The sequence below is a fragment of the Dermacentor albipictus genome, chromosome 5 (genome assembly GCF_038994185.2).
Source record: "Dermacentor albipictus isolate Rhodes 1998 colony chromosome 5, USDA_Dalb.pri_finalv2, whole genome shotgun sequence".
Classification (NCBI taxonomy): domain Eukaryota; kingdom Metazoa; phylum Arthropoda; class Arachnida; order Ixodida; family Ixodidae; genus Dermacentor; species Dermacentor albipictus.
In genome coordinates this window covers 172576680-172590568 of record NC_091825.1, presented here as the reverse complement: position 1 = coordinate 172590568, position 13889 = coordinate 172576680, and the positions used below count along the sequence as shown (strand labels likewise).

General features: G+C 49.1%; 1 protein-coding gene across 4 annotated transcripts in view; it reads left to right on the top strand.

Annotated features, from left to right (window-relative positions):
• The window catches only part of LOC135916678 (toll-like receptor Tollo), an 85760-nt gene extending 72574 nt beyond the window's left edge, over positions 1-13186 (top strand). For all 4 annotated transcript variants that reach the window (XM_065450117.2, XM_065450119.2, XM_065450120.2 and 1 more), the window contains one exon: positions 8175-13186. In XM_065450117.2, coding sequence (XP_065306189.2) covers positions 8432-11995 — 3564 coding nt within the window. In that variant the 5' untranslated portion in view covers positions 8175-8431 and the 3' untranslated portion in view covers positions 11996-13186. The remainder of the gene's footprint in view (positions 1-8174) is intronic.
• The last annotated feature ends 703 nt before the right edge of the window (positions 13187-13889 follow it).

Sequence of the window (13889 nt, the reverse complement as noted above, 5' to 3'; positions counted from 1 at the left end):
CTGACACAATAATCCTTCAAAGTGACCTAAATAATATTTCTGCTTGGTGTCAAACGTGGAAAATGAAGCTTAACATTCTTAAATGTAAATCAATGAGAGTATCGCGTAATAACATGCCTTGCCCAAACTACCTTCTTCACAGCACGGCGTTAGAATCTGTAACTGCCTATAAATACCTCGGTGTACATATTACTAATGACCTTTCATGGAAGTACCACATCGAGCACGTAACATCAAAGGCCAATCGCATGCTTGGTTACCTGAAAAGAAACTTCTCTCTCTCGCACCTTCATCACTCAAGCGACAGTTGTATATCACTTATGTCCGATCTAATCTCGAATATGCATCGTCAATCTGGGACCCTGGCCTTGCAACTCTTACCAATAACTTGGAGGCAATGCAGAATCGCTCAGCACGTTTTAACCTAAGTAACTATCATCGAACTTCCAGCGTAACTAACATGAAATCGATACTTAATTTGCCCCCGCTTGCAAATAGACGGAAACTATCTCGACTTGCATTGTTTCATAAGATCTCTCATCATAATCATGTTCTTAGGACCCGTCTGATTAAACCGCCTAATTTTGTTTCATCTCGACTTGATCACAACCATAAAGTCCATGTCCCTCACCAAAACACTGCAACATACTCGCACTCTTTCCTGCCCAAAACCAGCCTCGACTGGAACAATCTTCCCGCCTCATTAGTTAACATTACCAGCTGTGACCATTTTCGTGAAGCTCTTTCCAGCAAAATTTAACGCATTCCAAAATTTTTTTTTCTTCTCTATGTTGGTTGGAAACTTCATCTTTCAGTGTCTCAATCGGTTGCAATGGTATGTTCTTGCCGTAATCATTGTACAAGCCGTGCATGACAGTGTGAATTTTTGTTATTAGAAATTACATTCATTCCCATTTTTTGAAATTTTTGATTGTGTATGTGCAAATAACTGAACTTATGTTGAATGATTGACCCCCTCCCCTCTATAATGCTTGTATGCCTTGAGGGTACAATAAATAAATAAATAAATAAATAAATAAATAAATAAATAAATAAATAAATAAATAAATAAACTCCCCATACGTTCCCGAAGATACGGGGCCGACCCGACGCGGAGGTGATGCAGGCGTTAAGCGAATGCTCAGGCTCAACTCCGACGCGGCCTATTCAAGTACATGTAAAACGCAGAAACGCTTTTCTGAGCTAACCACTGGGCCGATTTTAATAAAATTTGTATTATTTGAGAGAGAAAGCTAAATTCTATTGACTGTTGGTAGCGAAATTTCGATTTGAGGCTTTAATTTTGTTACAAGAATTTTCAAAAATTCGAAAGCTCAAAAAAAAACATAGAAGCACGAAGTTAACAAATTAATAACTCTGTATCAAGAGCAGATATCGCGATTCTGTAAACGGCCCCTATAAATCATTCAAAGCGGACGTTCGTTACGTTGTGTACAAGGGTACTGCAAAAGTTGTATTTCCATAATAATAATTTTTTTCAGAATCATGTATCACATATCAATTTTGTCCGCTTTATATGTACTATTACATGCAATTCACAGAATTGTGATATAATTTTTTATTGCTGAGTTACGGAGTTGTAAACTTGATAGTTTCGTTTCCAGAAAATTTCTGATTTATACCAATTTTCAATAGCAAATTCACTATCTAAATAAGAAATTCGAAAGCAACAGTCACTAGATCTTAAGCTTATTAAGTGTAAGCTTTATACAAACCTTGTCAAATTTGGTGCAGCGGTTGCCGCGAAAAACGAATTCTCCTATTCCATGTATTTAATTAGGGACATCCAAGCTAAAGCTTCTTATAGGCGGCCACGTACACAGCTTCGCTGGTCATTTCACAGAGTGGAAGGGGACTGCGTTTTCTTGCATTGATTTCGCTTTTAGAAAGAGATAATTCTATAAATGCAACGTCATTCGTTCTTTGGAACGATTGGATGCGCTTTGTAGGCGATCACAAGGAAGAAGACAGGACAGGCGCAGTTGCGTCTGTCCTGTCTTCTTCCTTGTGATCGTGTACAAAGCGGGTCCAATCTTTCGAAATACGATGAACCAACTTGCCCAACAACGCATTTTGCTAAACTTCATTCGTTCTTGTCTCGTAGATGTAAATATGGGTTTAATAAAACTCTATATGTCATTCATCACCAAGAGCAGATGTAAGCGGCGAAATGCTCGCTATCTCGCACGCTTACACACACACACACACACACACACACACACACACACACACACACACACACACACACACACACACACACACACACACACACACACACACACACGCACGCACGCACGCACGCACGCACGCACGCACATTGCACGCACACAGGGATACGACCCATGCTCGCCCGCTTTCACATTTACACGCGCCCACGCATGCACACATGCACAAAAATGTACGCACGCACTCACACGGAACTTCACGCACACACAAATACGCGTATGCTCGCAAACGCATACCCGCACTCGTTCGCACGCATATTCAAATACTGAGACACAAAAACGCGCGCACTATCACATACAAGTACACACGCATGCATGCTCATGGGCTTATGGGGCTTCACGCCCCCCCCACCCCCGAAATTTTTTCGTGCTGTCCGTGCGCCGCCGGCCAAAACAACCCCCAGCGCCAGAAATCATGCTCGATTTTGTCTAGAACGCCATTTTCACGCTCGAAAAAACAAGTCGGGCTGGATTTTGCGGCAACGCTCATGCACCGGGAGTCACATTAAGCAAGGAGGCCTATCCAAGCACAAAGTTTCAAAGGCGTTTTAATGGCGAGCGGGCTCGTCATGGCATCTCGCTGAGGCCGCGGAATCGGGAGCGCTTGGATTTCAATTCTGACACTTTATGGGTATAAAGCTCTAAGAAACTTTTGACTCGAAAGCTGCATTGATATTTCCAAAGTCGTGCTTTAGATTTTCAATTCCGGAACTTTGTGGGCTCAATGTTGTTATAAACATTTGACGCCAAAGGTGCATTGACTTTTCTAAAAAGTCTTAGATCGGAACATACAACGAGACAAGCCAAATCAACACACTATCAGACAAGTTGACAAAACATGCAGCGAGATACGATGAGACGAAGCGTTGTGGTGGTTCATTTGTGCCGTCATGTCGCAGAAAAAAATATCAACATTTTTTTTTTCACCTACGCCAAAGCATCCATGTCAAGACACTACAGCCAACCAGGGTAACTACGTTCTTATTTATTTTTTCTACATTGGCTTTTATTCGTGAGGACGCATTGAGCCTCTTAATTTTTTTAATTCTCGCTACCCTACCCGCGGGCTGCCAGAGCCAGCCAGAGCGCATGCGTTTTTCTTGTGTTGCCCCGACCACTGCGCGGCGTACTTCGGTGCGCGTGTGGTTTTCTCTGGCTGAGTGAATTTTCGCCTGGCAAAGTTTTGGACGCCTTCTGGCTAGCCGACGAGAAAAAGTAACAATAGTCGCTCACCGCCATCACTGTGAAGACTTGACGGATAAAACCGTGTTCGCTTAAGCGCAACCTCTCCGGAAAGCCTTGTCTCGCCGATGTAAAATACCGAGCACTATGCGTATGGTTCTCGGTGGACCAAGCGTCTCACGTTTTCTTCGATATTCATTCGGTAGCCACATTAGGTACGCAAAGTAGGCATTCAATTGTGGCCAACATATTTTCCTTGTTTTTTTTTAAAATTTCGGTGCCCACGCCCCACAAAAACAAAAACAAAAAATCATTGTTGCGGCTCAGCGAATTGTCGCATGGTGACAGTTTGTTACTTCTTTTGCGGAAAGTAATCGGCCACGGCACGCTTCGGTTGCCGGATGCTATTATTATATTATGGTGATAGCAATTATATGAAGACTCCAGGCGCATTCCTGCTGTCGCCGTCACCGTCATGTTTCGTATGAAGTCTCAGGGCAATAACGCCGTGACCGCGCGCCGCATGCCGTATGTGCGAGTGAAAGAGTAGGGGGGGGGGTGAAATAGGGGAGCCGACGATGGTGGCTCAGTATTGCGTGCGCGAAGCCCAAAAGCGGGGAGCAAGCGTGCCGCCTTCCGTCGCACGCGATACATCGGATGGAGTGGATGGAATGGGGGCAAGATCTATGTTTCTGTGAATCTGTGATTGGGCTACATGATTATTTGCCTTGTTTGGCGCATTATATACAGTGGCTTTGTCTTAGATACGTAGATTTATTGGAGACTTATACATATATTTAAATATCTTGTTGCGAGGTTTTGTGTATACGTGCAGTGAACTTTGTTTCCAGTGACACTGTTTTGCCCTTTATCAAACATTTGTATATTCCATTGCATCTTCGCATTTCTAATGAACGAGGGCGAGTTGAAAGAAAGTGAGCCTACCCACCCCGCGCAATAATGGTTCGGTTCATTATCTGCGAGGCATGCGCGTAGCACACAGGCATCTTTCATTTACAGAAGTGACACGCAGATGTGAGAGTAAATGTTCTTTAATGCTCTCATACACTGTATTGAACATTGTTGCGTGACGTAATGGACACTTCAGAACTTGAGCAGCGGGGTGCCGTGAATGTTGTGACAGCTGAAGGTGTTTCCCAAAACAAAATTATTTACCGTATGGCCGCCGTGTACGTTGAACATTGCATTTCATTGGCCACTCTGAAGCATTGGAGCAAACGGTTGAGAAAGGACGTGAAAGTTGCAAAGACGATACAAGACCGGGCCAAAGCCATGGATCGTGCAATCACCCTCAACACAAGTGCAAAAGTTGATGAGCTGACGAGACAAGAACGGAGGATAAACATCGATGAACTGGCAGAGCGCGTGACCATCAGTCGCGGTTCCGTTCACACCATAATTCATGAATATCTCGGTCATCGGCTCTTGTGTGCGCAATGGATGCCCAAGATTTCGAACCACCGCCAGAAGAAGGTTCTGCGCTGCCTTGACTCATCCGATCCGGTATCACAATGAGGGTGACGACTTCTTGTCTGTAATTGTGATCGGGGACGAACCATGGCGTCTCTACTACGAGCCTGAAACACGACGGCCAAGCTTACAGTGGAAACATTCTAATTCACTGCCCCCAAAGAAAGCAAGGGCCGTCATTTCGGCGGAGACATGTTGTTTACTGTTTTTTGCGATCGTCTGGAGCCATTGCTGATAGAATTTTCTAAAGCAGGAGAGGCTGCGTGTCGCAATCAAGAACAAGCGACGTGGAAAATTGACGAAGGGAGTGATATTGTTCCACGACCTGGCTATGGTGTTGGGCTGTGTATTACGAAGTCGCGGAATCGAATCCCGGCCACGGTGGTCGCATTTCGATGGGGGCGAAATGCGAAAACACCTGTGTACTTAGATTTAGGTGCACGTTAAAGAACCCCAGGTGGTCGAAATTTGCGGAGTCCCCCACTACGGCGTGCCTCATAATCAGAAAGTGGTTGTTACACGTAAAACCTCATAATTCAATTTTTAGTTTTTCCATAATGCCCGTCCCCACGTCGCTGATGTGGTTATTACAAAACTGGCAACGTTCAAGTGGGAAACGCTGCAACATCCGCCATGCAGCTAAGACCTGTCGCCTTGCGACTTCCAAATTTTTGGGCAAATGAAAAAAAAACAGCTTAAGGGAAACAAATTCGTGTCTGACGATGACGTGAAAGAGTCAGCTGCAGATTTGTTGAAGCAGCAACCTAAGGAGTTTTATGAGACGGGAATCACCCGACTCGTTCGTCAATGGGATAAATGCTCATGGAGACTACTTTTAAATTAAGTACTCCAATTGTGATATATTTGCAGTGTTCACTTTCATTTCACTCGCCCTCGTATATTTTGCAGAACGGCTTTATATAGGTGCTCAGTTGGAACAATAATTTCGGTGCAATTAGTCACGATACACGACCGGTGACAGCTGCTCCTGCGTAATACATTGGAATAAATGACAGCGTCATTCAGATTTTTCACTGGCCCTTGCATTTGTACAAAAATGTAAAAAGATTGTTGAATGACAAAGTTTCATGAACATATTTGTCCTCAACTTGTTCATTTCATGGCCTTCACATTTTTCATATCAGTGGCATGCATTGCTTTGCTGGTTTCGAACTGGTATAGTTCTAAGGATCGTGTGATATTTTCTTTACTTGTTAAATAGACAAAAACATCGAAGCATTGATATCAGTTATGTTGGGCACAATTTCTGGCACATACGAGTATATCTCTTTATTAAAAAATACATATATTACTTATTTTGACACAGCGTAGCGTTCAAGAATTCGTTTGCAGCATCTTTGGCAATGGCAATGCAGTTATTATTCATGTATTTGATCTCTCGACAAATTGTTTAAGAGGAAGCTTTTGCTCAGGCCCAACTCCGACGCGGCCTATTCAAATAAATGTAAAACGCAGATACGCTTTTCTGAGCTAACCCCTGGATCACATTTAATAGAATTTGTTGAACTTGAGAAAGTCAACTTCTAGAATCTGTTGGAAACGGAAGTTCGATTTAGGGCATGAATTTTGTTCAAAATATTTTGAAAAATTTGAAAGTGCGAAAAAAATAGAAGCACGACGTTTACAAACTAAAAGCTCCTCATCAAAAACAGATATCGCGGTTCTTCAAACGGCATCTATTATAAGAGTCAAAGCGGTGAAATTCAGTATCTCAATTTGTATCTTACGTGAATTAGTTACGTGGTGCACAAGGGTTCTGCAAAAGTCGTATTTCGATAATGCTAAATTGTTTGAAATTCATTTGTAACATATCAATTTTGTCCGCTGTAGATGTACTATTAGATGCGATTCACAGAATTGTGATATTATTTTTCATTGTTGAATTACAGAGCTTTAAACGTGATAGTTTGGTTTTCTGAAAATTTGAGATTTGTGCCAATCTGTAATACAAAACTTACAAGCTAAATGAAAAATTCGAAACCAGAAGACAGTAGAATTTAAGTTTTTCTTTTAAATACAACAAACCTCATCAAATATTGTGCAGTGGTTGCCGAGAAAATCTAATTCACCTTCTACATGCATTTAGATAGGAGCATTCGAGATGAGGCTGCCTCTTAAGGAGGAGGCCAAGCTGCAACGTGAGCCCCCTCCCTCGTACGAAATTATTCCCTACGCCACTGTCTGCAGCGGCTATTGTAATAGACGCCGTAGTTTTATCACAGCTACAGCTTGTCTAGGCTTCCATTGCTGAATCTTTGACCACTGTGGGAGCGAAATTCTGACTTGCCACAGCGTGATTACTGTATTTTGCTCGTGTGGATTGTCTTCTAGAGCATGTCTGTCACCTGCCTTTTTCAATAATCGACCTGCAGCTTTTGTTATTCGCGAAAAACCCGCTCGTTCCATTGCAAACGCGCTAGCTTCGTGCCGGGGCCGCTTGGGGCGCTAGTTGGTACGTGTCCAGAAAAGCTGGATTTGACATGTTGCAATTACATCTAATAGCGACCACGCCGCAACACGCCGACCTTCACCGGCGCGCGAAAACCGCTGCGGAACTTAAACGCTTCGCTGAAAAATCGGAGTGCATTGTACACGCACAAGCGTCACTGCACAGTCTGTCCGCCGCGAATCTGAAGAGCGCCCGAACACTTCACTCCTTGGCCGCTACTTCGGGAAGCCCTACGGTCGGTGGCTCACGTGAGAGATAAGTATAAATGAAAGCACGCGGTATAGTCACGATACGATTGTGGCACTGTCCTCCGATCACGCAGCGTTTCTCCACCGGGCACGCGGCCCTTGCGCGGAAGTTTGGAATAACGCGCGACACCACCACCTGCGCCCCTCCACCGGTCAATACTAAGCCCCCTGCCTCCACCCCCTTCCCATAGGACAAAATTCCTGGCTACGCCACTGCGGGCACCGACTATCACTGTCGCCCTTCTTTCCTTAACGCTGCTTTTTCAGAAGAAAGTGTAGATGAAGCAAAAGCTTAGTTAGCTATATTATTCTCAACATCAGGGCAGCATATTCTGTGCTACCCTTGCGCCTCGCATTATCGTATCGCCCAAGAACGCTGCAATTCGTCCGGATCGCGCGCCGCAATGAATTGTACTGCCGGATCAGGGCAAGAATCGCGACGCGCAGAAAAGACATGGCAGTCACACTGGGGCTCGCCTGGCGAGGCCTGCGGGGACCCAGTTGAACAAAGAGAATTTCCTCGTCTCGCTCTCGCAGGTCTGGGGACCGCCCGAAAGCGACGAGGGGTGCGCAACGGCCTGAGCTGCGGAGGCGGAGCGTTCCCAACCAACCTCCCCCCGGCGGCACGCAGTGAGACCGACCCAGCAGCCCGGCGACGCGCCAACCGGTCATTCCAGTCGAGGAGGCCAGCAGTGCTGCTCGCGTGAAACCTGTGATGTGCCGCCGCGCCGCCGGGTGACTGGCGCCGCGGCGATGCGCTCTCCGCCACCATCCCCGCTGCTGCAGCAGGCGGCATGAGGCGGTCGGCGGCCCTGCTGCTGGCCCTGCTCTGGTGGCTGCGAGCGGCCGCGCAGCCCGGCGTCGTCGCGGCGCGTTACGTGGCGCCCGAGGACTGCCGATGGGAGCCGCTGGACGCCACCGGGGTGGCGCTCACCTGCGCCGTTCGCGCGCTCAGCGGAGGCCCCGAGCCGAGCAACTTCAGCCTCATCCAGCCGGGACACACAGCGCGGCTCACGGTGCGTTGCGACGACCTGCTCTTCCAGAGCGACCTCACCAACGGCTCGTTCGCCCACCTCAGCGGGCTGCGCTCGCTCAGCATCGAGCGCTGCAAGCTCGAGGATGTACCGGCACTCGCGTTTGCCGGCCTCGCCGAGCTTCAGAACCTCAGCCTGCGCACCTACAACACAGAGTGGGGAAAGCTGTCGCTGCGCCTGGCGCCCGACAGTCTGGCGCCCCTCCGGCAGCTCGTCGCGCTGGACCTGAGCCGCAACAACATGGACTACTTGCCGCCATCGATCCTGTGTCCCCTCGTTCAACTCGCGCAGCTGAACCTGACGCGCAACCGTTTCGCGGACGCCACCAGAATGGGGTTCGCCGAAGCGCGTTGTTCTCCGCTGGTGCAGAAGCTGGACGCGGCCTACAACCGGCTGCGCCTGCTGCCCGAAAAGGCGTTCGCCTCGCTGCGGCAGCTGCGAGAGCTCAAGCTGGACCACAACCAGATCGCGCGTGCCGAGCAAGGGGCGCTGTTCGGGCTCTCGCGCCTGCACAACCTTGACCTGGCGCACAACGCGTTGGTCGCGCTGCCGCCGCGCTTCCTGCAGCCGGCGGAGATGCTCTCGGAACTGTACCTGCGCAACAACTCGCTGAGCGCCCTGCCGCCGGCTCTGTTCGCGGGGCTGCACCAGTTGACTATGCTCGACCTGGCGCACAACCAACTGAGCTCAGGATGGCTCGGAGCCCCAGACACCCTGGCAGACTTGACGCGACTCGCTGTACTCGATCTGTCGCACAATCGGCTCACGAGGCTGGACGACGCTGCTTTTCGGTCGCTGCACAATCTTCAAACACTTCAGCTGCAGCACAACCTGATCGAGTCGATCGCGGACTTGGCGTTCGCGTCGCTTTACAACCTGCACACGCTAGTCCTAAGCCACAACCGCCTGAAATTTGTGGGAACGCACATGTTCACCGGCCTTTCGTCGCTCGGTGGCCTTTATGTGGACCATAACCGACTCGAGTCTCTGGCACCAGACGCCTTTCACAACGTGACCAACCTTCAGGAGATCATCCTCGCTGGAAACAGGCTCTCGTCTGTGCCACGGGTTGTGCAGACTCTGCAGCTGCTTCGCTCCCTCGACGTGGCCGACAACATGGTCGCGGACATTCAGAACGCGTCCTATCAAGGACTGCGCCAGCTGTACGGCCTCAATCTGATGGGAAACCACATAGGGAACTTGAGTCAAGGCGCTTTCCACGAGCTGCCGTCGCTGCGTATTCTCAATTTGGCTCGCAATGGAATTCAGTCCATCGAACAAGGCACATTCGATGACGTCCCCGACCTTCACGCTTTGCGTTTGGACTCCAATTTCTTGGACGACGTTAATGGCCTTTTTAGTAACCTGCACGACCTCATCATGCTGAACATCTCGGCCAACCGTGTGCGATGGTTCGACTACGCTCTTATTCCCATCGGACTGCAGTGGCTCGACATCCACGACAATCAGATAGAGGCGCTGGGGAACTACTTTGAGCTGGAGTCCATTTTGAAACTGAGGACGCTGGACGTGTCGCACAACAGGCTCACCGACCTCGACTCATCGTCTCTGCCGAATGGCATAGAAATTGTTTTCTTGAAGGGAAACCAGCTGCGTCGCATTCAGCCCTTCACTTTTCTCGGTAAACAGAACCTCACACGGGTCGACCTGACGGACAACAAGCTGGAGACATTGGACATGACGATGTTCAGGCTGAGCGAGGTTCCAAGCGGTCGGCCGCTGCCGCAGTTCATGGTGGCCGGGAACCCGTATCTCTGCGACTGCCACATGGAGTGGCTCCAGCGCCTGGGGCATCTAGACGATTCGAGGCAGTACCCGCGAGTGATAGACCTGGCGGACGTGGCCTGCCACCTGAGTTTCAGTCGGAGGAAAGCCACCCTGGCGCTCGTCACGGCGCAGTCGTCCGAGTTCCTGTGCCGGTACCGCAACCACTGCTTCGCGCTCTGCCACTGCTGCGACTTTGACGCTTGCGACTGTGAGATGGTATGCCCAGACAACTGCACCTGTTACTACGACCAGAGCTGGAACACCAACATCGTGGACTGCAGCGCCAGGGCGCACGGCGCGGTTCCCAAGCAGCTCCCGATGGACGTGACCGAGCTGTACCTGGACGGTAATGACATACCGACGTTGTCTAGCCATACCTACATCGGTCGAAAGAACATGAAGGTACTCTACCTGAACAGCAGCAACGTGCAGACCATCAACAATCGAACATTCAGTGGTCTGCGCACGCTCCGAGTGCTGCGGCTAGACCACAACCGACTGGCAACGCTGCACGGCTACGAATTCGATGGGCTCGGAGAGCTGAGGGAACTCTACCTTTCGTACAACCACCTGACGAGCATCAACAACGCCACATTCCTGCCGCTCAAATGTCTCGAGGTGCTGCACTTGGACCACAACTACATCCTCGCAATGGCCGTCGGGAACCTGCAGCCGCGCCTCAACGACGTGCGCCTCTCGGACAACCCGTGGTCGTGCGACTGCCGTTTCGTGCAGGAGCTGGCGGACTTCCTGCAGAACCGCGGCGCGGACCTGGTGGTGCGCGACCTCTTGAGCGTCCACTGCGTGCACAACGAGACGGCGGTGCTGCCGCTGTGGGAGCTGAACGCCACGTCGTGCACCAACGCGTCGGCGGCGAGCACGCACGCGCGCCACGTCCAAGACCTGCTCCCTCTGCTCGTCGTCGTCGGTGTGGTGTTTCTCCTGCTGGTGTGCGTGGTGGCTGTAGCCTTGGTGTATCGCCGCCAGATGAGCGTGTGGTTCTACACCAAGTACGGCGTGCGCGTGTTCCAGCGCGCGCCCGCCGAGGAAGAGAAGCTGTTCGACGCCTTCGTCTCGTACAGCAAGAAGGACGAGGCGTTCGTGGCCCAGATCCTGGCGCCCGAGCTCGAGTGCGGCAGCCCGCCGTACCGACTGTGCCTTCACTACCGCGACCTGCCCATGGCCGGTGGCTACCTGACAGACGCCATCAGCGAGGCCGTCGAGAGCAGTCGGCGGACTATTGTGATCCTCTCGGAGCACTTCCTCAAGAGCGAGTGGTGCCGCTACGAGTTCAAGTCGGCCCACCACGAGGTGCTGCGCGGCTGCAGCCACCGGCTGGTGGTCGTCTTCCTCGGCCGGGTCTCCTTCAGGGAGCTGGACCCGGACATTCGGCTGTGGCTCAAGTCCAGCACGTTCCTGCGCTGGGGCGAGAAGAGGTTCTGGGACAAGCTTCGATACGCCATGCCGGACACGCGGCATCGCAAGGTGGCCGCCGCCTCTGGCAGCCGAAGCGACGTCGCCAGCGTGCACATCTGACGCCGCCGTGTACAGTGGTGTGCCAGTGCCAAGGTGTATGTGTGTGTGTGCGCGCGGTGGCTGCCTTGTGGATTACATGTGGCCAGGATATGCACGGGCTTGGCCCCTTTCATCTAAGTCAAGTCTCCCCCCAGTTTGCGCTGTGCAGGTAAAAACACCTTCTCTTGCTCTGCTGCCAACGAACTTCGTGACTTCCTGTTTTTTTAACCAATGACTATCCGTCTCGAAACTGTACCAACTCCTTTAAGCGGTCGCTGGTTGTATACGTGAGAACGCTTTCAAACGAACTGGTGGCATAGGGAGGCCTCTGGGGTCATGTTTCTCTGTACATAGACGTGTAATATAGCCCCTGTATGTCATTTTTTTACTCGTAATTTATGAATTCGTTTCCTCTGCGTCGTACTTGCGTTGCTCTGAATGACTACCAAGAGCCGAAACAACACGCTGGCACTTCGTGGGACGTAGGCATTGGACTGTGATGTACATTCCTATGCAGTTTGCGACATATTGTGGAGGACTGCCTAACTTGCACAGATTTCTTTCTTTTTTTTTAGGAAAATGCTGTGACTTTTTGAATGTCGGGGAGAAACCGTGTGCCACCATTATTTATTTATACTTATTTAAGCGCGATTTGCATCCCTACACTACAATGTTTGTATCGCGCATCCTAGACTGTACCAAGTGGCCTCGGTCCTTGGACTCCCGTACTACGAGGAACCTCAGATTTATTCGGAAAGTGGACACGCTGCTATAGAGATGCCATGTGAAAGTTTCGTGTCATAAAAAAAAGAAAAAAAAGGACAATTCAACCGTAATTCACGCCTCGAAAAAAAAAATGGTGTTGCGAAAGCCCATAGGCAAGTAGATATCTCTAGGTGTGAGTCTACAAGAGTGTGCGTAATCCACGTGGTGTCTTAAGGCCTCGAATATCAATTTAGCCCCGCTATCTCTTGAAACGAATATTCCTACGAATTTTACTCGCCAGTGACCCGGTACCTTCAATCGCATAAATTTTTAGCAGCAGCCTTCACATTTTCTTCCATTTTTTCTCGAGAGTTTACAGCCACAAGGCAAGCCTTCAAGGTAATGTACTTAGTTGTGGTATGGATGTGACGCAAACAGCAAAGAAATCTTTTGGAAGGAACAACTACGGCAATAAAGCGAAGTGTCTCAACACTTGGAAATGTTGAACATTTGTCTCGGCTGCTTCTTACTAGGGCTTCGTTTAGTCCTTAAATACAGGAAAGATCACCACTGTAGAAACCTGTGAAAGGAAGTTGCGTGCGGTTGTTCGCGTATCGGCAAGAATATTAACACTACCTTTTCTGAAATCACACAGCGGCTATTTCCTGAATGCACGCTTGATCCCGGACGGGAAGAATTCGAATATAGCCTATTTACTAGAAAATTGGTCTCACACGAATATATGTCGGCCGCTAATATTGAACTCGCTGAGAAAAAAAGAAAGTAACTTGAATATAGGTCGTCCATATCTTTTCAGAAAAGCATTGAACATTACGCACCTTTATGTACCGTGAGCTTGACAACTAAATCTCGCTTTACACAAGGAGCATTCTCGTCAGTATTTGGTAACTCAGTATTTTGGTTACCTTTGTTCACGAATGTAAGGCGAGATTCTTTCGTCAAGAATAAGGGCAGATAGCTCGTTTTTAAGTACATTTCTGATAAACAATAAGAATGTTGGCTTAAGCTCGAGTAAACACGGTACTTTTTTGTTTGGTTTAAACATATTTGGAATCTCATGCCGATCATCCCAGGACAGCGCGTGTATTGCCTTGTCGGTCACTTTTTCGTTTTTTTCACTGCGCTTCACGTGATCACTAGTGACAAGTAAGAACTTCCTTTTTGCAAATAATAAACCAGTACATGGACA